We start from the raw sequence: 26,509 nt of genomic DNA, 5'->3' as shown, positions 1-26,509 counted from the left end.
TATAGCACTGGGACAATAAAATAAGCCTGCCCTTCTATATATCTCACTACACAATGTTTCTAGCTGTAGTATCACCATCTATTGGTTTTAATGGTGGGTTTTTTTCTTCATCCTTTCCTACACCTTGTTTATCATCCTCCCCCTTGGGACCTGGAGCAAAGGCGATCAGTTTGTTTCTGTCTCAATTTAATGTAATGCAATTTAATTCTATTGAATATTTCTCAGATGATCTACCCTTAAAATTGAAACCGTCAGGAGGGGAGGCAGGCTAGTTGGCATGGAAACCAAGTTGCAGGTTTTAATCACGCTTGGGTAGTTATGCTTTTAACTCGACAAAGGCTGATTCAGGGACCTTTTGGCATTCTCCAGGGCAATCACATTTTACATTTTCAATTAGCATGCTAATATAACCATATTGAACTGCGGTGTAGTGTAACTGAATGTAATGAGCCTCTCAAGAAGAAAAACAATAGTGCAGTTCCTAAAAAAGGTAAGGGGAAAAAAATTACCACATATGCTGTTCCACAACTGATTCGATTTGTAAGTGAATAAGAAGTGACACTGCTTCTCTGATTGGAAAACATTAACAAGATTCAACTTTCTACTGGGAATAATAACTATATGCCTTTTATAATTAAAACAATTATTGTTGAAGCAACTACAATGGAGGCTTGAGAACCAAATCCGCGAAGTGAAAACCAGCAAATGACAACAGCAGTTCCTTGCCATTTTCTTGGTCCATGGATTGCTGTTGACCCAATTTCAGAGAGCATGGGTGGAATTTCTCGAGATTACAACATATCAACATGTCTCTTAAACCTCCCTCGTGGATCTTTTAAGGATTGTTGCCCCAAACAGTTTGAGAAAAAAAAGCTAGAAAAATGTGCCTTCTGTAAAACTTTGATTCGCCTTGGTGGAACACACACTTACTTTAAAGCAAATATGGTCCCGTTTTCAGCTCACGCCTATCTCCCCTACGCAGAACTCGCCTTTATATTGGAATATAATATATTCAAACCATTGGTAGGCGAGTGATGTTAGCCCTGCTGACTATTTTTAAACAATCACGGTTTTATTTGAACATGCCACAGAAATCCCTTCCAACCCTGAGTGGGTGGATACATTTATACACACCAACACACACACACGCACGCGCGCGCGCCGGATGATAAAACAATGGCATTATGTTGGGGTGAGAGAAGCCCCCTGACATGGCTCTTTGCGCTGGGCTACATGTGAAGGGTAAAACCTGGAAGGTTGTCTCTTTAAATCAACGCTGCGGCGCTGATGTGCCCTGGAGCGCAGACGGTAGGAACCATCTCCACCTCTGCAATAGGGAGCCTTCACCGAGCTCGCTCCACAGCGCCACGGCCACGTTGAATCAGATCCCATTCCCATACTTTCTCTCTGACGCTTGGTAGATCCCACGCGCTACAGAAGGATAGTAAACTTATCAATCGCTTTCGGTACGGGGGGAGGGCTAAATGTATACCGGATTTTAACCAGTGGTATCCTTTGGAGGGTGCTCTCTCCATGTGCCATACGCTCGTGTCGTGGGACTACTGCTCCCGTCTGCAATCTGTTGATGACACGGGTTCCAAGCGTTGTGTGGTTCGTCCTCTGTGGTGATTATGGAGTACTTTTTACTTCCATATTTTGGTGAAATCTCGGGGATGATGGGGCGAACGTCGTCGCCTCCACACCAGTTGCTTTCGTCGAATTAGGTAAGGACATGTTAAGTGAATGTCACACTTCAAATCATGTTGTAACATATTAACGAGAACTAGGCTGTAATAGGAAGAATGCCGGTATAGAGCATACTGTTCATTAATGCGAATTAATCGGGGCACAAGCGGATCCTTTTATATTAAGCTAATAATTATTCTTGTCGTCACCAACAGTGTATATATGGTCGATGTGTATCTATATAGCTCTGACGTTTATATGAAGTAGGATTATTAGTGTGATAGCATATCTATATTAAGCCAAAAATGCTGTCTGATATGATATTAAAAAAACTAGGAAATGTCTTTCTTTTGGCGTCATGAAGACGTCACCAATGAATCTTTTCCTCTGATACAGACGAGGCATTTCAAACCTCCGCCACCTATGTGCCTGAACTCTTACGTCACTATCTAAACGCACTGGCTCACCTCTTGAATACGCGCACGTGTGTAATGGTGAAATTGCGAAAAGGGAGACATTTGGCACAGTTTCTTCCATATTTGCCTTTGGAACTGACGCGGTAGCATGCGTCGCTTTTGTGTTTTCCGCTCTACTGCTCTCATTCGTTTATATTTTTACAGATGGACCAAGTGCCGGTTACAGCGCGCTCTCCATTACCGCCCGTCCCCTCGTGCCGGAGGATGACCCCTCCGAAGCCCACTGTAACTCTGACCTTCTGGGTGGACTCAAGTGCCATGGGCCAAGTGGCCATGTCGTAACGGACTTTCATTCCTTGTTGAGACAACACTGTTTTCAAACTGGACGACAACTTTATAGGACTTATGGTGAGTATACCGCAGTTTATGGGCTGTTTGGTCATCATGTACGATGTGTATGTATACCTGTTAGTTTCTTCGCTATTTCATGGAGTTTGAAGGATAGGCAAGTTGAAAGTTCATGTTGGCGAGTGCATGTGACGTGGTACCATCAGACACATGCGCTGCACATGTGTTAAATCAGCTGTAATGGTTCTAACTTCTGGAATAACCTGCCACCTAATAGGATGATAGGTAATGCCGCGTTTCTTATGTCGAACGTTCTTTACCCAAGCTAGCTGTCATTGGTCCGTATCTGTTGTCGGAGTGGATTCCAAGAAACACAAGGGATACCTCACCATGGCATCATAGTGGGGCTTATCGCTGCATTCCCAGAGCGTGACAGACAGAATCCATTTGTTGCAGTGCGGGACGCATAGCCAACGCTGAAGTGATACATTGTTGAAGTCATTCTGTTTACTCACACGTAATCAATATACACAAACCGTTTTGTGTGTTTACCGACTTGCGCGAAAGAAAAAGAAATAGAAAGGAGCATTTCACTCTAAGGGCAGCCGCACCAGAGACTCTGGAAGCTAGAGAAGGCGTGCATTGAATATCAATTGTCGTTGTCAGCTAATCATTGCAAGAAGCTGTGGCATGTGCGTGGCCTTGGTTATCCTTCCAGAATTGTGTATCCCCGGTTGCTCATGTGTTGCTACCGTACACAGCGCCAGCCAAAACCTCAGTAAGAAGAGTGGCTTAGTGAATCAAAATGGAATTGCACTCTGGAGACATATAATAAAAACTTAATAGACAGTGTATTTTTTTAACATTGCTTGAATATCAGGGGATTTTCATGCGCATAGCCCACCCTGCAGTTCTCACCTCGGTACCCGGTGCCAAGGCGTTTATTTACGGATTTGTCAGAATGTGCTTTTCACCCTTTTTGACGTGGGCTGGGCCGTCGTTACCTGTCGTAGCTACCAGTGGAGTTGTCAACAGGCAGATGATAATACCCCCTGAACCTTTTACTCGTATATGGTCATGCAGACAGAAAGATCATATGCAGTTTCCCATATGCACCCTTGTGTCAGCGCCGCAGAAAACATCCATTAGGTGTAGCAGAGCAAATTTCAGGACCAAGGACAGCGATTGTAACCAACTGGGGGGACCATCCATCCATGCTGGCTCTCTACCAATAGAAATGGACGAAAGGCCATTATTGGTGAATACTGAGTGGAATCTTTTTTTCATCCTGTGGCTTTTTTTATTTGGAACTCGCCCCTAAAGTGAGCCCATGATTTCATCCTGAGAGAGCATTACTAGCTACTGGTGATTCATACAGCCCTGCTTAGGACGGACACTAAGCACTAAGACACTAAGACTCTTTAAGATTCTCCATGCCTTCCTTCCCCCCTGGCTCAGACTCAACCAAATGAACTGCAAGTTATTTTAATCTTCAAGTCCTAGTGTGGTTTTGCGTGCGCCCAACTGAGACCCCAAACAGAATCTCAAGCACTTCAGAGCGACAAGGACCGGATCAGCACATTCTTCCCCCAAAAGGAAACACAGACTAACACTCAAGAGTGGGAAACAATGTTTCCAGATGTTTTTTTTTTCAAAGCTTTCTCTCTCTCCCTCTCCCTTGCTATATCTCTCTCCCTCTCCCTCTCACCCCTTCCTGCCTCTCTCGCTCCTTCTCCATCTCTCTTCCTGCTTCTTGTATGCAAATAGGGTACAAATGCAAATGCAGCAACATGTTCAATTTGGACTAAAAGTAGAACCATAATGTTCAACATGAGGGATTACTTGATGCTGACATTACAGTATTAAAAAGCAACCACCAACTCCTAGTCAGTTAGTGTTTGATGGAGCACCACAAAACATTGAAAATAATGTGGTGAAGGAGCAGTTCATTTTTCTTCATGCTTTTAAAATGCCTGATATTTATTTGTCCCCGAAATGTTTTGAGTCGCCGTGTTTTCATGTAGCGTAGGGGTGCTTGGAAGCTAAGCCTTGTGGTGTCAGGGTATTAAGTGACTTCTTGGAACATGGCATTACCAGTCCATGTCTTTAAGATGCAGTGGGGCAGCAAGCGTTAAGGCACTGATGAAGTAGCGGTCCCACTGGAGTGGGGGGTTGTGACAGTGGTGGTGGGTTAAGAGTTCAGTGAACAGGGTAGCACAATGGAGGGGTCATGTGTAGGACGAGTGTTAGTGTGTGTGTGTAGGTGAGTGTTTGCTGGGCTGAGGCCGAGGCTGGGTGCAAACGGCATGTGTGCATCTACCAATAAATACAATCAGTCAGTCCCTGTCGGAGAAGATGGCCTGTGCATTGGAGCACACTGAATGAGCGGGTTAGTTTCCTGCATGGAGAGGCAGTGAGGTATGGAGGGAAAGCGTGAAAGAGAATCCCGCTGATCCTTTCAGGGAATAAAACTACTCTATCTCCAATTGCAGCCAAATAACTGGGCTCTCCCTGAGAGCAATTTGGAGGTATGATATCAGACCGTCCTAGGAAATGTCATGTTATGACATGCTCTGATCAATGTCCCGACTGGAGGGCAATATGTTTCTGTCAGTCAATATCAGAATGGCAGTATGCTGAGCTATTATCAGCATTAGGCCCATGAAATCAGACAAGTGTCAATGAACATTAGACTTGGAGAACATGATGAAATCCAATCAATGGTTATTAGGTTCATTTAATGGTGACAGACTCATAAAGTTTCACAGTGCTTTATGGAAGGCGAGGACAAAATGTAGGCTCCAGGCAACCTTGAACATGGCATGGAAATGGATTTAAAGCAGAAATGACCATGTTGCACTGTGCATGGTGCTTAAGTTGAGAGGTTGCCAAGGCTGGGTGACATTGAGATAATGGGTCACTGGATGGGGAACATGAGGGAAGCACATGTTGGAGCGTAAAGGGAGATTCAGTTAAGAGGAGGATAATGATTTCTGTGGACGCCATGTTCAAGGATAATGATTTCTGTGGACGCCATGTTCAAAAAGTCAAAGGGGTACAGATAATTCTTCAAAGGCATTTCACAAATATTGATATCATATATCATGTTATTATTTATTTTGTCATGTTACGCTTTAATGTTTCATTGCAAATGCCGCTTGTGGTAATGAAGCCATATTGCCATCATTGTTACAAAGGTCAGTATTTCATTACATAATAAATCATGCAACATTGGACTAACCTCAATTTCTAGCTATCGGTTACCATTAAAGCAACACTATGCAACAATTTGCCTCTTTTTGAGGAATGTTTTTATGAGCAAATCACCTTTCACATAAACCTCAAATTAATTTTTATGGGATATGGTAATGTGAAGGACAGACACACACCCGTCATTCCCAAGAGCCGTTCAGGCTATAAACTATGTAGTTCTGAGGCCTGGTTCAGAACACCCCGCAGCACGACATCACCAGAAGACGCCAGTTAGCATGTTAGCAAGCTTTTATCAGTGCCATCTGGGCTGTTGGTGATGTTTCTAGTAGGTTTTTGCATACTTTGTAGGTAGGTAGCTTGCTAGTTTTTGACCAAAACTCCATAATGCTTCTTTAAGTAATATTGGCATTCACTTAAATACCAATACAATACCAATACAAAGGCATGGAAAGACTGTTTCCCCCCCTAATTGTATCCTCAGAACAAGCCTTGAAGAACACATTTCAGCCTCAATGTCCCTTTAAGACCCTTATTACTAGTTTCTGTGATACGACTTTCCATTCAGTAGAATGTTTTCAGCCTTTTTGGCAAAAGAGTCTTCTAATGTAAAAGGTGAACAAGGTTGTAAGATTCTATGCAGAATCCTCACGACCGTGGGATCATGGGATACTGACAAACTAAAGTTCCAATCAACAAAGAGAACACTTTTCTAACCATTAGGGGTTCTTTGATTGAAATTAAGGCTGAGAACCTTTTTTGGGGGGGTAAGACTCTGCTCTATGATGCTTTCTGTAAATGAGCCAGTGCATCTTTGGCAGGTTCCGGCAGAGTGCTGGCCGACGACTAGAAGAGATGGGTTTCAGCTGGGGGCTGGAGGGAGATGATTTGATTTGTGTTTTGGCTACCTCCGCGGGGTGCTTTTCTTAACAGCTCACGCCTCCAATCCTCCAGTGAGAGTGGGAACTCTTTGACAGCAGTGGGCTCCCAGCCTGACTCGCCATTCCAGTTCCAAATGGTGTTGATGAAAATGGAGTGGGGTGCGTTTCCATGTGGAGGCAGTGAGTGCCGGTTCCTCTGTTTGTGTTTGCCAGTCACACAACCGTATCGAGGCACTTACTTTTTTTTTGGAGTGAGTGCCGTCTTCATTGACTCTCGGTGCAGGTCTAAAAATACATGTTGGAAGGGAAATCCATCAGCTGTAATAATAAATTTAGATAGTCTTTGTCAGACTAATGGTTGCTGTAATGGCTTTTGTGTGTGCTAAATGTTTTAGAAAAGTACAAAAAAACTAAAGGGAAGCACTAAGTTCTTAAAGAAGTCCCAAACGGATTTTTGATCAAACTTATTAAAAGGAAAAGACAGTCACCATGGCTGTGTGTGTGTGTGTGTGTGTGTGTGTGTGCCCCTAGTGTAATTCTTCCCTTCTCCGTTTCGGAGCTGAATTTGTCTGTTGCCTCACAGTCTAATCCGACCACTCAAGCACTCACAGCGCGTCACAAAGATGTGTTCATGTGTGTCAGTCCGTCACATTACATTTTCAAGTCCATTGTAAAAAATGTTCCCAGCTGATCTAAATCCTTTCTAAGCCTCCCCTGTCTCTTGCTGTCTCCCTGTCTGTATTGTACTTTTGATTGAGATGGATGGAATAGCTTTGATGAACTCTGCGTGGTGCCATCAGCTGACCCGGGGTCAAACATACATTTAAAGAATGTCTGTGGGATAAAGCATTTTGATTGCCTAAACAATCATGAATGTCAGAGGGTACATCCCAGCATTCAAATTGGATCCGTTTTTAAAAGTCCAGATGAAATGAGCCTAGATTAGGCCCAGCTCACAAACATCAGCGACACACTAGTCTGGACTGTAGCCACAGTGGGATTGTTGTTGTTGTTGTTGTTGTTGTGGGGATATTCCTGTTGGCCAGCGTGAGGCCCCCACAGCACAGTGCCGTGTTGACACTTGTTTGTTTAACTTTCCCCTGAGCCCTAATTGCAGCGTTGGAAACTGGTCTGAAGCGACTATCCGGTATGTGTGTGTGTGTGTGTGTGTGTGTGTGTGTGTGTGTGTGTGTGTGTGCAGGCATCAGTCTTTGAAACAGAAAGAAGGTCATTGCACAGAATTGAGGCGGTTCTTCGTCCTCGCCTCATCCGCACACTGGCCTTGTTTCCTGTCCCGCTACACACTGATTGGCCAAGACCTGTGCAGGAGTCGTCTTCCACCTCCCAACTCTCTGCGTACTGACCTTTTTTATCTTGCTTGTGTGCTCGGCCTGTCGGAGCCAAGCGCCTCTGGCCGGAGAGAGTGGCGGCCGAGAGAGTGCAGAGACAAAAGAAAGGGATGAGGAAGAGAAAGGAGGAGTGAAGTTGAGTCCAGTCCCATCCAGTTGTCCAACCAGCAATGATTTTAGTATGCGGAAAGCATGCAGGATGGGGGTGTTTTGCAGAGGGTCTTTTAAGGACTTGCCTTTGCATAGCACACTAAAAGACAAGGTTTATGACTGTGTTGATTTTATGCGTTCTTAAGATCGCATGAGCCTCACTTGTTTTACCCCCCCCCCCCCCCAGCACTCTACAGCACCTGCCTAATATATAATTTTTATTTGCTTGCTAGAAAAGATTTAAGGAACCTTAAGTAATAATTTTAGGAGTCCTTGCCAGCCAGCCAAACCCCCCTTGTATTTATAATCAAGGTACAAATACCACATTGACTGTAAGCCCGACTTAGCTGAGAAGGAGGATCGTCTCTCTGACTTCAGACAGAGTGGATTTCTCGAGTGAGTGTGTTTCCCCGGCGGGTTGATTCTGGATTCAGTTAGAAGAGTGGGTAATTGGTGGTTGGGAACACAGACAGTGGAGTCTTAAGGAGAGACAGAGGAAGTTGGGTGTTTTTTTTTTGGGTGGGGGGGCTGGGGTTCTGGGGGTGGTGAGGGTAGATGGAGATAGGTGGCGCTGTTGGGGGATGGGAGGTGGAGCGTGGACGTTTGAGGCTGAGTGTAAAGGGTATTCTGGGAGTGTGAGTGTGTGTGTGTGTGTGTGTGATGCGGCATGCCTGAGGGGATTGGGCCGCTGTTGCACAGCAGAGGGTAACTTCAGGCTGGATGATAAAACAGAAAATAGACAAACTGAACTGGAAGAGAAGAAGAGAGAGAGAGAGATAGAGAGGGGAGAGACGACAAATATAGGAGAAGAGGGGGAAGGAAAGAGAGATATGAAGAGGGAGCTGGAGGAGAGGGAGGGAGAGATAGGGAGAGAGTGATGAGTGTGGGCGTATATCTTTGCCTCTCAGGGACAGAGATCTCAGAGAGGGACTGTTTCTCACTCACACACAGACACACACACACACACACCCACACACACAAACATACACTCACACACACACACACTCACATTCACAAACACACAAAAATACATGCCCACGCGTTCTCTTTCTTTCTCTCGCTTTCTTTCTCTATCACACACACACTCTCACACTTGCACACTTGCACACACACACACACACACACACACACACACACACACACACACACACACACACACACACACACACACACACACACACACAAACACACACACACACACACTCATACCCACACATGCTCCTACAGGGTCTAGACACAGGAGGAAAACTAATCAGTCTTCTGGTAATTAAATATGAAAGAATGAGGGGATTGGGGGGGTGGGGGTGGAGGTGCTGCGGGTGTGGGTGTGTGTGTGTGTGTGTGTGTGTGTGTGTGTGTGTGTGTTTGAGGCGGAGGCTTCCTACATGATTGTGTGAGTAAAGTGTGTCTGGAAGAGTGCCGTCAACTCGGTATGTTTGCTTCTGTGAGGGTGTGTCTCCAAGTTTGATTGTTCTATTTGTGGGTGGAAATTAGTATTTGTTTGTGTGCCTCTGTGAGCACTGTATATGCGTGTCTGTGTGTGTAAGTGTGTGTGTGAGTATGTGTTGTGTGTGTGTGTGTGAGTATATGTTGTGTGTGTGTGAGTATGTGTGTGTGAGTATACAGTATGTTGTGTGTGTGTGTGTGTGTGTGTGTGTGTGTGAGTATGTGTGTGTTTGCCACAGAGCTCAACACAGCTGTTGTCTCTTCTCCTCCTCTCCCCACAATGATCAGGAGCTAGACTCCAAAACAGATGTGAGGACAAACTACATACACGTCTGCAGACTAACATGACTTCCTCTGACTTATGATGTGCTTCATGTACATTGTGTATGTCACTTCCTGTACAGAATGTATGTCACTTCCTGTACATATAATTCACTCATATTAATCTCACTATAATGAAAACAGGAACTAATCTACATTACAGAAAGTGACTGGTCATGTGTGTGTGAGAGTGTGTGCATGTGTTTGCATGTGTCTGAGTGTGTGTGTATGGGTTTGTAAATGCTCAATGTAATGCCCTCTTGTCCCTCGCTCGCAGGATCTGAAGCGGGTGCTGTCCTTCCCGCCATACCCGGGGGACTACCTGCACCCGGTGGTGTACGCCTGCACCGCCGTCATGCTGCTGTGCATGCTGGTCTCCATTTTCACCTACATCGTCCACTACAGGTACTGGACACCACCCAGTGTACCCACCCCACACAGCCCAGCAGGGTTCACACTACACAACAACGCCAACAGTGTCCTAGCCTGTGGTAGCCTAACCCAGTGCAGCCTATATGATATTTAGCTTCACTTATCCATGCTAGCTGATGTCTACTACATGGTACACACGGCTCAATGGAGCCCACACACCCCCAGCACATGTCCTATGAGTCAGTAAAAAAAAGTCCACACCGCCGTTGCCAATCCAAAACATCTCAGCACCGGCTGCACTCCTTTGCCAGACTCACCCAGCCAACCCAACAGTGCACAAGACATCACAGTTTAGCCAAAATCACAAATACTGCAGGTGAAGCAGATCTGACTGCCCCTGCATTACTGCCAGGTGAGTTGAGGCTGCCAGCAAGGGTCTCCGGGGTGTCTGTGAATCTGCCTCCCTGTGGACTGTGGGCTTCACGGCGACATCCGGAGCACTTAGATAAACTTGGGCGAGGTCTGTCTCACACACACACACACACACACACACACACACACACACACACACACACACACACACACACACACACACACACACACACACACACACACACACACACACACACACACACACACACACACACAAACTTAAGCACACACACACAATTTACAGAGTACATTAGAGTCTCCTTAATGATTGGCTCCTGAGCCAGGAGAGAGGAAGCAAACTCGTCTGAGCGTTAAAGGCCAGCAGGCGTGAGTAATTAAGAAGTACAACGTGGGAGGAAAGGATCTGAGTTATTTTTTCCTCTTCCGTTTGCTTTGTTCGGGGTCAGGGCATAGCGGCGGTTTGCGTCCATCCTGACTCAGATGCCCGCCGTTTATTAGTATCATCTCTCTGGCTGTGAATCTGGTGAGTAACACTTGCTCGGAGGAAGAAAAGAGGAAGGAACAGAAAGAGTGGAGGGCGAGGGAGACAGAGAGAGAGAGAGAGAGAGGGAGAGAGACAGAGAGAGAGAGAGAGAGAGGGAGAGAGTACAGCCAAGTCCAACGAGGCTGAGCCCACACGCCCTGCCCACTAAATAAATAAATAGATAAATAAATTCATAAAAAAAGACAAAAAAACAACAATAAAACAGACTCCTTCTGGGATGAGCCGGGCTTTAGTCACCCGGTTTAATAGACAGCAGAGTTATTGCTACTCCCTTGGATGGGAGCAGTTTTATGTTTTTCTTTTCTTCCTCTGGTGCTCTGTTCATTTGTCATTCACCTGACCCAGTGCTGCCGCCGCTGCTGTTGTTGTTTTTCTCCCCTCACCAAGGGTGATACGCATCAGTGGGAACGGGTGGCACATCCTCCTCAACTTCCTGTTCCACACGGCAGTGACGTTCAGCGTGTTTGCGGGAGGCATCAACCAGATCAAATATCCTGTCGCCTGTCAAGTGGTGAGTCTTCCTGCTCTGCTGGCTTTCCTGCCAGGGCCCCTCCAATGACATGGTGTCTTTGTGTGTGTGTGTGCTTGCACAATCACTTATTTTTGTGTTGTTTGAGTGCTTGTGTGAATGGGGAACATGCTGTGGAGTGTCTGTGCAGAAATTTGCACCAGGATCTGTATTGATGTAGAAACCAGAAAGTAGAACTTTTGAACATTTAAATTCATTCGTAGTTTCATGAAAATCCACCCCATTTATATTCTTTCTCTTACTGATAAAACCCCCAAATCACCCTTCAGCCTAGATCTCACTTTTCATCACTTTCTGCATGATGAACTCCAGGTAGCTCAATAATGTCTGCCTTGTCAGTGGTCTCGCTCTGAAAAGATACAGTTCCTTCATCATATCATTTCTCCCCTTCAGATGTGACTGCAAGAGCGAATGAAAACATTTCACAGCACAGGGTCAAGAGTTCAGATGTAGAGTGGCTCTGTGTGCTGTCTGTGATCGTTTCTAAACCCTTCCTGCAAGGACGCACTATCTCAAAACATGGAAATTAGATTTAGTTAGGTAGTGTATTTTCCGTGCCTGAGGTTATTTTAATTTTGTCTGAGACACACGTGACCTCAGACAGACAGCCCTTGCAGCTATCCAATCTGTCGAGGACGACATGGTTTTGGTTATCATAGAAAGTCCCCATAACCCAGAGTAGCCTTTCAGTATAAGACTTGTAGTGTATATGAATAATTTGTGCACACTCCTAATACAAGCATGTAGCGTATGAGCGTATTTCTCCTTATATAAGCACATTTTCTCATATTTTCTCATGAAGGTGTCTGTGATTGCATTGTTACCCTTGTTTGTCTGTGTGTGTATGTGTGTGTGTGTGTGTGTGTGTGTGTGTGTGTGTGTGTGCGTGCGTGCACCTGTAAGAGGAGACAAATCTTCCCTCCTCCCTCTGCTCCTCTTCCTCTGCTGATTCCCCTCTGGCTGTATTTTCCATGGGCTTTGCTTCCCCTACCTTGTAGCTTGCAGCTGCTAACATATGTCCCCTGTCTCCTGAATGGCCTGCACATCCACACACAGCAGGCCAGACACAGAGACTACATAATCACCCCTGTTTATTACCGCGCCGCGCCGCCCCTGGTACGACGGCCTACCAGCAGGGACTGTGGTGTTCAAGGATATTTATACCGACGTCGAAGAACATAAGCCTCTTGTTGGTGACAACAGCAAACAGAACGTAATCATGAGAGGAACCCAATCATGTTGTCGTGGGGCAATGGCAGGAATAGGGCCACATCGATCTCACTCGAAACCCTGCAAATAAAAAAGAATATTGGGCCCTCAAAGTCACATTTAAATAACCTTAATGTAGCAACATGTCACCGTAATACCCAGCTGTAGTGTTAAGTACTCTCTATAATATAGTTCCTCAGTTAAGTATACATGGGAAATATCCATAACCCTAGTATTTGCTCTTGTTCAGTTATAGCATATGGGGCTTTTCTGTTACATCAGTTTCTGTTGAGGTGCTGGATTTACTGTGCCATATTAGTCTGATAATAGAGAACCACTAACCAGGCAGGGTTAAGAGAAACTCCAAAGGCTTGGCAGTTCTCCAGGGTTCTTTATGAAGTGTGTGTCTGCTCACATTTGTGTGTATTTGTGTGTGTGTGTATGTGATGCCTGCTGGCAGCCACCAGAGGGGATTGGTTATCAGTGAGAGTGAAAGGGTTTATGGGTAAAAAAAAGTGCTGTGTGCAGCCAGGCGAGTGGGACACCTGCACAGCCCAGCTGTCTGAGGAGGATTACCTCAGACACTTGCATAGCTCACCTGTGTGTGGTTGTGTGTGTGAGTGTGTGTGTATGATTGTGTGCTTGTGTGTCTGTGTGTGTGAGAGATGGTGTGTGTACGTGCGATAGGGGAGGGGGGGGGGGGGTAGTGTGTGTGTGTGTGTGTGTGTGTGAGAGAGAGACATTCTCCTCAGGCAAACAAAAGTCAAGCACTGGGACACAAAGATGGCAGCAGTGAAGAAGTCACGCTCGACAGCTCTCTGTTTCACAGCAGTTGAGGCGGCACAGAACTCTCTGCTGCTGTTGCCAATGTGTGTGTGTGTGTGTGTGTGTAGAGAGGGAGGTGGAGGGGGGAGGTTGTGTGCTTGTGTGTGTGTGTGTATAAGCACACAAGCATTTCCGTATTGAAAATATTTGACAACGGATGACTATTTCCAAAAGTACCTAGTTCTCAAGATGTACAATGTTTGGTTTGCTGAGATATCTGAAATATGCATCTGTTCTTGTCCTGATGTCTGAGCCTGATGATATGCTGTGTGTGTGTGTGTCTGTGTGTGTCTGTGTGTGTGTGTGTGTGTGTGTGTGTGTGTGTGTGTGTGTGTGTGTGTGTGCTCAAGCATTAGCTGCATTTCAAAAACTTGTGTGAATAACATCTCTCTCTGTCCCCTCTTAGGTGGGTGTAATTCTGCACTACTCCTCGCTCTCCACAATGATGTGGCTAATGTTTACCGCCCGCAATCTGTGCCGAGAGGTGTCAAAAGCCCCCCCTCCTCCCCAGGAGAGAGACCCACCCCCTCAGCAACGATCCAAACCCACAGTACTCATGTAAGTTGCCAAGGCTACATATTCCTATGGTTAATCAACTCTAAGGGCAATGACTAGCATGTGCCTAGCATTTAAATAAACACCCCCTTGATTTGGCAGGGATTTGTAAAAATCAGCAAAGTTTTTAGTTTGATATTTTCTTTTCTTTGATGGGGTTTCCAATGTTAACCCCCGCCTTCTGCTACATTTTAAGTTAAAGAGATATAAGGAGATACGGTCGTTCTATTTTGAAAGTAGGGGACTTTCAAAATAGTCCTTTGAGGGTTTTTTTTTTTCAGTCGTGTGGGAAGATGCTCTAGAATTTGTGGAATCTTCAAAGATTAAACACAGGAATACTGCCAACATTTCAAAACCTCAAATAAGTTCATTCCACTCTTCAAAATAGACCCTCAGTCATAATTTATACAAACACGTTCGCCCATGTGTTTACTGGTGTACTGTGGATTTGTGGGTAGTGACATAGTTTCAGTTTGCTGATTAGATATCCTGACTTAAGAGCAAAGGGATCAACAAGCCGACTGACAAGGCAAGAGTGTGTGTGTGTGTATGAGTTGAGAGAGGGTTTTGAGGAGCTGGTCTGGTAAGACAACAGGAAACAAAAGACACAAAACAGGCACACAAAAAAAGGAACAGAAAAATGCAGCAAGACAAAGATGGGGTGACAGGCAGTAACCAAGGGCAACGGCAGCAGGTGCCGGAATGATGCACGGCCGCTCGTGCTGTCAGTCATTAGAGGAAGGGGGTGGAAAGGGGGGGTAGGGGAGGGGGGTGGGGAGTTCGTTGGAGACAAATCAATTTTACTGAGGGAAGTGGAGAATTCTCTTCCACCTTCCATTTGGCCCTGCCTTACGTCCTATTTCCACAACCATTTTTTTCCCGTTCACAAAATGTCCTGTTTTTCACCCCTCTCTCTTTTTATTTGTAGATTTTATTTGGTGAGTGTTGGGGTCCCTTCGATTATCGTGGGGGTCACCGCTGCAGTTAGCCTTGACAACTACGGGAGCAGAGACGACGAGCCCTAGTGAGTACCTCCAACACCCCAGAATTCTCCAGGGGTCACAAATTTAGGCTTAATCATGCGACCATCGATTTCCTGCCACCCCCCTTCTCCTGCCATCTTCATCTCTCATCCGTTTTGACGTTTAGTTAAAACCTGATGACCGTGGGGGGATGGTACATTACGATCAAAGCAATGATGCATGTACACTGGAAAAACATGTCTTTTTTTTCTTAGCCTTTTAAAAATAGTGCCGTTGGCTGTGTGGGTATATGAGTCATTCTTATTTAACGTTAAAGTACATAACTTAAGTACATAACTGATGATCACATTGATTCTGGGGCGACATGTCTTAATTGATAGCGTAAAATTACCGTGAGGGCTTGCTGATTAGCAAACTAGGGAAAATAATGAAATGGTCAAGTGTAATTGAAATCCCTTCTCATCTCGTCTCTCTGTCCCTCCCCCATCCTCCCTACCTCACCACCACCCCCCACCCCCTCTCTGTGATTCTGCTGTCTTCTCCTGTTTTTCCTCCTCCTCACCTGTGTCCTGTTTTCATGCTACCCTTCTCTTCACATTGGATGTTTCTGCTCTGCTCCCCTCGTCTCACCTCTCCTGTCTCCTGCCTTCTCTCTCCCTCTGTCTTTCTTTCTTTCTTTCGCTGTATTTGGCTCACATATTTTTTGCTTTGCATATATGTGATGCTTTTCCTATCTCTTCTCCTCCTCTACCCTTGTCTTCTCTCACTTTCCTGTCATCTTTACCTCTTCTCTCTGTGCTTTTTAATCTCATTTCCTCCCATTTCATTTTGCTTTCTGAACACACCCTTTCCTTCTCTTCTCTTCTCTTCTCTTCTCTTCTCTTCTCTTCTCTCATAGCTGTTGGATGGCCTGGGAGCCCAGTCTGGGCGGCTTCTACGGCCCCACCGCCTTCCTGGTGCTGGTGATCTGCATCTACTTCCTGGTCACCTACGTGCAGCTGAAGCGCCACCCGGAGCGCAAGTACGAGCTGAAGGCCATGACGGAGGAGCAGCAGCGGCTGGCCACTGCCGAGATGGGCCACCACGACCCCTCAGCTGGAGAGCCAGGCATGGAGGGGGGAACCCTCCACCACCATCACCATCACCATCACCACCACCACCACCACCACCCAGGCTGCTCAGCCATCACCGCCTCCATGCTGGCCAACGAGCACTCCTTCAAGGCCCAACTCCGCGCCACGGCCTTCACCCTCTTCCTCTTCCTGGCCACGTGGGCGTTTGGTGCCCTGGCCGTCTCGCAGGGCCACTTCCTGGACATGATCTTTAGCTGCCTGTATGGTGCCTTCTCCGTCACGCTGGGCCTGTTCCTGCTCATCCAGCACTGCGCCAAGCGCGACGATGTCTGGCACCGCTGGTGGGCCTGCTGCCCGTCCTCCAAGCCCAAGATGAACGTCAACGGGGATGCGGCGGCGGGCGCAGCAGCCAACATGATTCAGATCACCCAGAACCACCAGAACCACAGCCACTCACCCCAGACCCAGATCCACTGCCACATGGACTCGCCCTGCCCGGGAAAGCCCCTGCTGTCCCCACACCTTCACCCGTCCTCCAGCCACTGCAAGCTGAGCCCGCTCCCTGTGGGGCCCCCCACGCAGAACCACGTGGGCCCCTGCTGCGTGGCGCTGCACGGCTCCGCGGGAGTCTCGCCACTCCTGGAGCGCTCGCCGCGGCCGCAGTCGCTGCCGGATGAGCTGCCGCGCCCCGCGCTGCCCCTGCAGAGCTGCCTGAAAGACAGGACTAAGTCGCGCTCGTTCAACCGGCCGCGGCCCTCGCTCCGCGACTACGCCTACCACATGGCCTCCACCAGCCTGGACGGCAGCGTGCACAGCGCAGCGGGCGGCTCGCACCTGCTGGACAGCCCGCACAGCGCTGCGTACCTGGAGCTGCACGCCGGTTCGCACCGCGACAGCCAGCTCAGCTGCCACAGCCCGCACCCAGACAACCAGCTGCGCTGCTGCAGCCCCAGCCCCAGCACGCTGCTGGAGCCCCACCTGGCCACCTGCCACGGCAGCCTGCATGAGGGCCTCTCCTCCTGCCACTCGTCCTGCCTGGACAGCCAGTTGGCGTGCCTGGACAGCCTCAGCCAGCAGGCCACGCATGTGTGTCACCGCCACGCCTGCTGCGCCAAGGCCGATTCGTTCGGCGGCGTGTGCTGCGCCGGGAGCGACCCGTTCGGCCCCTTGGGCGCCTGCCAGCCCGAGGAACTAGAAGAGCTGGGGCCTCCGACCTCCTCGTCGATGTACGGGGGCCCCAAGATGTCCGAGAAGGAGGAGGATGCCACGGCGGCGGCGGCGGCAGCCCTGGTCCACATGGATATGCCCCCACAGCGGGCCACGCTCTCCTGCCCACAGGGCGTGGCCACGCTCAGCCGCAAAGGGACGCTGAGCCGCAGGAGCACGCTCAGCCGCAACGGCAGCCTCCACGAGGACTACATGTTTGGCTCGGATGCCACAGGAAACATAAGGACTGGGCCCTGGAAGAACGAAACCACTGTGTAGAACCACCCCTTCCCCCACTGTCCAGTCCCTCTGAGGCTGGAACTGCTACCCCAGACGCCCATCCCCGTCCTAAAACCAAACTACTGTGTAGTCCCAGGGCTGTCAGTGAGACGTCTCTCTCCCCCCTCCTGAACTGAACTACTGTGTAGTGCGTTTTCCCTGTGATTCTCCTCCCTCTGTTTCAGTGTCGCCTCACCTCCATTCTCTTGTCACTCATTCTCTGTGGCTTTGCGTGGGCCTGAGCCTCTCGAAACTTATAAAATATGCTTTTGTACATTCCCTTTTTTCGCAGATTTCAGTTTTCTTTTACCTGGATGGTATGTACATTTAACGTCATGTGTTTTTTCCAACCTGTTTACACATATACATAAATGATAAGGTTCTTGTTTAGATTTTTTTGTTGTTGTTGATTTTCTTTTTTTGGCAATCAAGAGGCCATGCACATGCAGAAAATGTCCATGTTTAATTTGTAATATTTTTATAGTCAGGTAAAAAATGCAAAGGATTTTTGTACAAGTGTGAATGTGTGACTTTGTGAGCTGGCCAGAGATACATATGTGCAATCATTTGTGTGTATTTGTGTGTGTGTGTGTGTGTGTGTGTGTGTGTGTGTGTGTGTGTGTGTGTGTGTGTTAATGAGTATATGTAGTTTGCGTGTGTATATACATACATATACGTGCATGTGTTACATGCGTGTTTTTACCCATACGTTTCTCACAAGAGCTCCTTTCAGAACAATGAGACGTATTCCTTTGTGATTCCTCACGTAAATACGGCATTTAACAAAAGCTTCATCCCTCATTTATGTTTCATACGTCTGAGGAAGATCTACAACAATTATCACCGCACCAGCACTAGTGAATATTTCATGTGTTTTCACAATCAGAACAAGTATTGAAATTGCCTGCTATTTAACTGTGGGTGTGAAACAAAGTGTTAATATTGAAAAGAGATAGCACTCACAAATACCTCTGACACGACTCTCTCTTTAGTACCTCTGGTACGCAAGATGGCCAGCTTTGCGTGTCTGTGTGATCTCTTTCTTGTCCACATGCTTTCTCTCCAAGACCTAAATTTGCTCATTTCAGGAAAACACGAGCGCACATTCAAAGAAAAACATCAACACACCCCGGATGTTCCTGTTTTGTTGATGGATGTTTTCCGAGAAGGAGAATAAGCATGCATTACTTCATCTCCCAAAACACTGCAAATGTTTTCCCCCTTCTTTTTTTACAAGCTATTCAAGGACACTGCCTCCTGACACGGCATGCAGAGCTACGTGTATGACTATTTGTCTTTAGGTTCACTTGATGGATCGGCCATTTGTTTGGTTTTGTCACATATATTGGTGATTGGTTTTCATAAATCATTGTCAACCTTATTTTTTTCCTGTCTCTCTCTCTCTCTCTCTCCTGTGTCGGTGCAAATGGATTAAACAGACAATATTTTTGGGCAAATTCTATCAATGAAAACCTGTGAGCCTTTTTGAATGAATTATAAATGTTCCTGACTTAATCCCTCTAAAGGTGAGATACACTGTCGAACAGGGATCAAAGAAAGCCATATCATGCAATGTGCTGATAGAGTACACACGGGGCGGACTTTGGCATGGACCACAACAAAAAGGGTAGGGTTGTTAGCAGTGATTAATAGATGATCATGATCCCAACCTGTGGTCCAGTCTTGCTTGTGGGGTCATATACATGTGTTATCCTGAAAGACACCACTTAAACACTGCCTCAATTTATTGAAAAGAAAACCTCACCTAATCCAGATTAGAAATGAAGCAGTCCTCTTGAGAGTTAGTTTTCTTTTTAATTGTAATTGTGAGCTCAGGGACCATTTGTTCATTCACCAGTTATAGAGCATAGGGCTTTTTTCTGTAGTCTGTAAACATTATGAAAGACTTATTGTAGTTCTCTACTTTTCACTATCATCGGTTACATTTAGAGATTTGTGGCAAGGTGAAGGCCAAAGTGTGAGAAGTGAACCCAGCCTGCAGTCCCACAATGCACCTGTGTCAGCATCCCAAGGGCTTTGGCTCAGTTCAGCATTCTTACAGCCCATGTTGTTTCACATAGACAAAAAGAGGATCCTTGCAAGTCTCTTTCCAAGAAGAGCCCTTGAAGAAGAAGCCTGTGAGATAGGCAGCCCTGTGGCCTCAGCATTCAGCCTCTGAGCAGAACCTCTTTTTTTGAGCTCTTCTTTGGGGGACGAGCCCAAGGACCTTTTCATTTAACGGGATTGTAAGCTCCTGTATCACACAGTGCCACCACTTCTCTCACGTCTTCTGTGGACACAACGGTGTTCTCCATGCCTTTCGTGTCTATCTTGGTTCTAGTGTTCTCTCGATCGTGTAAGGCGATCGATGTGCCTCTCCACATGTCTCTGTGCAATACTGCCCTACTCTCTATTCCTCGATGGTGTCTGCCAGGGGCCCTATGACCTAACCCACACTATTTTACCCCCTCCCTCTATTTATGTCATAATTCTTTTTTTCTAATTTGCCACAATTTCCAAATAAATGTCTTTGATCACCATGGAGACATATGTCCAGTTCTCTGTACTTAATAATCATAGCAGATATTTGGTAAGTGATTGAATTACATATAACATTATAACAAACAATCTAAAAGCAATAGTATGGAGCAATTTGTCACTTTTGAGGTGTTTTGATAGGCAACTAGTTTTGGTATCATTGTCAAAATCATTTAGATGCTCTGTCATTTTTACTCGCTTCCCAAGCTATGCACTGTGTTCTTTGGACCGAGAAAAGCTTTTACGACACAACATCGCTAAATACATAACCATAAGACACCTGTTAGCATGCTAAAAAGCTTTTTGCTGTTGGTGTTTGCAAGGTTTTTGCATGCCTCTTAGGTAGTTAGCTTGCTAGTTTCAGACCAAAACTCCTTACTCAGAAATTACGTAGGTCAGTGGTATGAGTGACAAGAAACATGCAAAAACACAGATTCAAGAGACTGCAATTAGCCTGAATCTGTCAGAGAAAGTGACTGAGTGTTTTCTTTGGGCCCTGATTCCCAGATGTCTTTTCCCCAGTGCCCAAGACAGAAACAATTGCCCCTGTGAAATGCTGCAATTACAAACCAAATCAAATAGTCATCTGCACAAACCGCAAATTGTAAAACTTTGTGTTAAGATGACATTCTAAATCCATCAAAACTCTAGGGACGGCCAGTCGGTTAAAACACCACTAAAAACCTCATAATAAATGGAAGCAGGAGAACTATGCTTTTTCAGAATTTTTAAACATTTACTTTATTTTCTCAACGAAGAATAGCTACAGTTGAAAGTCTACATCAATCGACAGGTTTAAGAACAGAGGGAATTATGTGCATTCAGCTCTGTGAAATGAAGGATTATTTTAAAGAAAAAGTTGTTATAAAAAGACAAAAACATGTATCCTACTCAGGACACTGTCTCTGGAGTTAAGAGTCAGATATTTCCAGTGTTCTTATCAGCATCACACGCAAAGTTTCCTGTGGCCCGGCAGCAGGGAAAATAACTGCTAAGCTTTATAAATTTGCTAGACAATGTAAAGGCAAAAAGGCAAAACAGAAATGAGTGCAAATGTGCAGTACACAGTTGAAGAGTGTTTTCTCTGTATTTTAGAGGCCCTTCCCTAGCCTTGATGCCCTCTTTGCATCAGTTTGACAGACAGTTCCATAGTGAAGGTCTTTTAAAACATCCAAATGAACTGCTTCCCACTCGTTTCTCGCTGTTGTCAATAGACCATCCATGGGGGTCTGATTTTGCTTGTGTAGACATGACCTGATGTAGATCAAAGAATGTTGAGTATGATTTAAATCTAATCACTAGACTTTCTTCACCTCCATTCTCCCTTGTCAAACAACTCCCTAACTATGCAGTGGTAGGCATGTAGGGTTTGAAGACAGTCAGTTACGCACTTTATGTATCCTCTAGGAAAAGACTCTGTTTTAACATCAAGACTTCATTATAAATGTATGCTTTTCCCATAAGAACTCTTAATGCTGAGCTTGGAGGATGGCCCAGAATCTCATTGTAGTGTGATTGAGGTCCAGGTCTAATCTTGATAGATACCGCTAAGCCCCTTCTTTATATCCAGTGCATCGTTTTATTGAGGTCTCTAGTAATGTCTGAATGTGTGTGTATGTGTGCAATGGCATGCGTTGTGTGCACATACACATACTACAGCATGTGTTAATGTTCCCATACACTAATGTGGGTAAGTCCACAGAGGTGTGCATGCATGAACGGCCATACCGGTGTGTGCACATAGAGCACTAATGTGTGAGTGTGCGTGTGTGTGTGTGAGTGTGCGTGTGTGTGTGCAGGTGAGTGTATGTGTGTGAGTGGTTGCGTGTGTATGTGTGTGAGTGTGTGCGTGTGTGAGTGTGTGCGTGTGAGTGTGTGCGTGTGAGTGTGTATGTGTGTGAGTGTGTGCATGTGTATGTGTGTGTGCATGTGTATGTATGTGTGCATGTGTATGTGTGTGTGTGTGTGCATATGTATGTGTGTGAGTGTGTGTATGTGTATGTGTGTGAGTGTGAGCATGTGTATATGTGTGCATGTATATGTGTGTGTGTGTGTGTGTGTGTGTGTGTGTGTGTGTGTGTGTGTGTGTGTGTGTGTGTGTGTGTGTGTGTGTGCATATGTGTATGTTGGGTTGTTAATATTGTGTTTTTGTGTTGGGGGGGTGGGTGCTGTTGTCGTTGCTGGGCTCTGGGGCTCGCGACAATTTTTTATTCATCCGCCCGATGTTTATATGTGTGAATGTGTATGTGTGTGTGAGTGTGTGCATGTGTATGTGTGTGAGTGTGCAGTATATGTGAGTGTGAGTGTGTGCATGTGTATGTGTGTGAGTGTGTGCAGTATATGTGTGTGAGTGTGCAGTATATGTGAGTGAGCGTGTGTATGTGTGTGTGCATGTGTATAAGTGAGTGTGTGCATGTAAATGTGTGTGTGTGTGTGTAAATGTGTGCGCCGGCTTGTTGATTGTTTTTTGTGGCGGGGGGTGGGTGCAGTTGTCGTTACTGGGCTCAGGGGCTCGGGACGATTTTTTATTCATCAGCCCCCTCTGTGCAGCTGATCCCTTTGTCAAGGACTCTGACATCAACCGCCGCCATGCTGCAGGAAGCAGGGGAGTGGGAGAGAAGAGGAGGAGTAGAGAGTTGGAGACGGAGAGAGAGAGGGAGAGAGAGAGAGGGAGAGTAAGGGAGGGTGTGAGGGTGAACGAGGCTGAGAGATAGGCTGCACGACAGAGATATAGAGGGTAAAAGATAGAGGTGAAACAGGAAGAGATTGGGTGTGTGGTGTTTGTGTGTGTGTGTGTGTGTGTGAAGGGGGGGGGGGGTAGCAGCAGAAAAAAGGGGGGAGAGGCAGAGGGAGAGGGAGAGCGAGTGAGTCAGGGAACAGATAGAGTGGCTCCGTTTGTGATGGAGGACAGATTTGTCAGGTGGAAATTCAGCTTTAGCTTTTTAGTCAGCACTCTGTGTGATGTCACACCTTAGCATGAGGAAGTAGGTGCCAGGCGGAGGCTGGACTTTTAACGCTGTGTTAAATGAGGACACACTTTTAGCCTGGATAGAAACACCTCCTCAGGTTCACATATGTCTGTCTAAGCAGCAGTAAATGAGATATGACAGTGAACAGAAACGAGTGGAGCTCAAATCAAGGGGAAAAATATATCCAAACGGGCACAGGTTGAAGAGATGGGAGACTCCAGTGAGTAAAATGGAGACAGCAAAATCCACTCTGGCTACAGAACTGACTCAAAGGCTGGGAGTGAGAGAGAGAAGGAGAGCGAGAAAGAGAGGAAGAGAAAGAAAAAAACAGTAGAGAGAGAGTAGAGAAGTGAAGACATGAGAAGAGAAAAGATAAGGAGAAGTGGGAAGGGGAGAAGAGAGGAGTAGAGCAGAGAGGAGAAAAGCAGAGCAGAGCAGAGATTAGAAGCGAAAGAGGAGAGGGGAGGACGTGCGTTAGTGTTTGCCGCTGTCGGTTAAATATTCCATGGAGATGAGTGCCTTCAGATCTCATCGCGTCAGCTCACCCCATCGCATTCCCTTGCCCTTGCCCTCTGCTGGAAACAGCTCTCATCCATGAAGCCCAGAGGAGGCTGGCAGCAACACAGGCATTTACTTTGGTCTCTTCAATAATGGCAGCGCAGTGCCAGTGTAATATAAACTCACATTTGATGAGTTCACGTGTAGCAAACATTTTCAGGTCAGTAAGTCTCCAGACCCATATCATTAAAATGCAGTGAAAAAATGAAATGACGAGGAAATAAGAGGAAAAAGCACACGAATGGACATTTGTTGAATACTACAACCAAGTCGGACGTACATTATTAGAAAGACTTAACATCACACCAACACTGTGATAACCGCCTCGCATGATTGCCACTCTGTTCAATGTCAAGGTTGAGCTCACCGGCTCTAACGCATTCTCGTGTTCTGTTTGTTTCTGGGTATTGTGTTGCTCTAGTGATGTCTGCAAGGGATTTGCATTGGCTTGGGCTGGCTGAGGCTGAATCCTGATAAGATGGCTCCCCTGACGTTGGGAGAGGGGGGAATCTTGGAAATAGAACAGTATTTAGACGTGCAGACATGAGATTTGCTGGAACGCCTCTGCCTGGCTCCGTCCAAATGTTATTACACTGTGACCTTCACACTCTGCCTCAGCAGTCTGTTTGAGCCATTTGTGCCAGTCCACGGATTGTGTGATACAAACAATATTCTACGCACACTTCCTTTCAATGGAGCATGTCTGCAAATGGAAAATCAAATCCTGAAGTAGAGTATTTAATGTTTCTTTATACTGCATTCAATCACACAATAAGACTAAAACTATGGGTTTATAAAATACACTACATAACATTAGGATATGGCACGTAATACCATTTAGTAGTGTATATTCAAATATTTTTCATTACTATGTTGCTCAGAAACACTTTGCTTGAAAAGTTTTTTTTTTTTTTTTTTAACAACAAAAAAGCAAACTTGTCTCTGTTTGGTGGGAAATGTCTATATGAAGGTTTGCTTACTCAGAATCTGTTTTTTGTACAGTTCGTACAGAGCCCTGCCTCCACGGACAAAACCCACAGTGTCTGAATGCAGTTCATGTCTGCACCGAAGTTTGAGGGTTGTCACTCAATGCAGCGCAGGCTGGAACAGTGTGTTCCATGCAGTCCTAATGCAATGGCCTTCATCTTCACCAAACAACCGGACCCCTCCTGTCTCTTGTGCTCTGTCTCTCTCAGACACACAGACAATTCCAAATTGTGGGGATAACCTTCAGAATCCATTTCTAGATCCTTCCATCTCACTCAGCATGCTGTCAGATGGTCTCCCCTCTGTGTGTCTTTCTGCTTTTGAAATATAGATCAACTAGGGCTCAGGCAAGATGACGAATGCATAGAAATATAATAGAAACATAGTTCCTCACCTTTGGACTTATTTAGATGCTATGGCCTATTTATTTTGGGTCTTCGCGTGAGAGTGTGTGCAGATTTGATGGCATTGTTTATTCCACCTAGAGTAGTCTTTGCAGTGTATGCAGAATGGTTATGGACAGACAACACAACATCAAGTGTCAGTTGGCAGAGGCTATTAAGGAGGGAAGAAAAGAGAGGGAGGAAAGGACAGCGACATAAAGAGAGAGAAAGAGAGAGAGAGAGAGATGCGAGGAACTCAAGCGGAGTGAGAATCGTGGTGGGGGTTGACGTGTGAAACAGGCTTGATTCCATTCAGAATGCAAGTCATCGTTTTTATAAAAAAAAAAAAAACTGAGTTGTTGCAACCACCCCCCCCGTGTTCGAAATGTCACAGTCATTAGTCACCCTACATCACGGCCCTTTGTGACTTTTGTCAAGTGAAGCCTCCATGTGGATCGCTTTAATTAATCACTGAAACTAACAGAGACACACACACACAACTTAGCATTAACCGTGAATACCATGCAACTTTTTATGATTAATGTGGCTATACCATGTAAATAGAATAATGTGATGTTCGTGTTGAGCAACACCGATTGAACGATTAATGGTGGGGCTTACATTCTCTTGAAATAAAATAGTTACACGACTTTGAGGGATACTTCAGATAATAATGGAAGTAATGCGTAGAGGAAGGAGGTCTAGAGAGAGAGAAAGAGAAAGAGAGAGAAATTAAATAAAATAACCCAGGGTCACGTCATGATTTCTTTGTGTGACTCATGCCATATAATGCATTATTTAGTCTGGCTGCAGCCATTTCAGGTTTGAATAATTGTTGTGACTCCGCCTGTTTGCAGTTTCCATTTACTATGCAACAGCATGGCTCTCCATGCATCCACCATCACCAGATTTCTCTCCCTCTCTCTGTCTCCCAGTCCTGCTACACCCCCCCCCCCAATCTCTGCATGTTAACGCTTCGATTCTCATTGAAAAAGCAACCCCCCCCCCCCCCCCCAAACACACACACACACACACACCAGAGACAAAGCACTCCCACCCCACTTTCCTCTCCTCCCCTAGGCCACTCAACGGCCTCAACCACTTCTGTGGCAGGAAGTCATAAGCAGTCCAAAGACAGCTCTTGTACAAGTCTGACCTATTTAAATGAAGCACATTCCTGCAGAACTGTCTTCTCACTCGATGTCCGTCTCAGACCTGCTCGCCAGCCCATACCACAGTGCCCGACCCAAGCCATGCAGTCACCTGACTGAACCAGATATATTAATCATATGAATTGAT

At 46.0% G+C, this 26,509-nt stretch overlaps 1 protein-coding gene across 1 annotated transcript; it reads left to right on the top strand.

Moving 5' to 3' along the window:
* The first annotated feature begins 8,621 nt into the window (after positions 1-8,621).
* On the top strand, positions 8,622-20,317 carry adgra1a (adhesion G protein-coupled receptor A1a). The gene is made up of 6 exons (XM_042703358.1): positions 8,622-8,675; positions 10,085-10,212; positions 11,504-11,627; positions 14,086-14,237; positions 15,163-15,258; positions 16,116-20,317. The coding sequence occupies exons 1-6, from the start codon at positions 8,622-8,624 to the stop codon at positions 17,773-17,775; spliced, it is 2,214 nt and encodes a 737-aa protein (XP_042559292.1). The 3' UTR covers positions 17,776-20,317.
* The last annotated feature ends 6,192 nt before the right edge of the window (positions 20,318-26,509 follow it).

The sequence above is a fragment of the Clupea harengus genome, chromosome 23, assembly GCF_900700415.2.
Source record: "Clupea harengus chromosome 23, Ch_v2.0.2, whole genome shotgun sequence".
In the NCBI taxonomy this organism is placed as follows: domain Eukaryota; kingdom Metazoa; phylum Chordata; class Actinopteri; order Clupeiformes; family Clupeidae; genus Clupea; species Clupea harengus.
The sequence above is the reverse complement of the archived record's forward strand: the minus strand, read 5'-3'. Positions and strand labels throughout refer to the sequence as shown.

What these genes read in the sequence shown, in the direction of transcription:
- adgra1a (XM_042703358.1), top strand. Translation starts at nt 8,622, where the DNA reads ATGGGAGGTGGAGCGTGGACGTTTGAGGCTGAGTGTAAAGGGTATTCT. An exon ending in GTAAAGGGTATTCTGGGAGT is followed by an intron (nt 8,676 to 10,084) that starts GTGAGTGTGTGT and finishes CCTCGCTCGCAG; the next exon opens with GATCTGAAGCGGGTGCTGTC. An exon ending in TCCAAACCCACAGTACTCAT is followed by an intron (nt 14,238 to 15,162) that starts GTAAGTTGCCAA and finishes TTTTATTTGTAG; the next exon opens with ATTTTATTTGGTGAGTGTTG.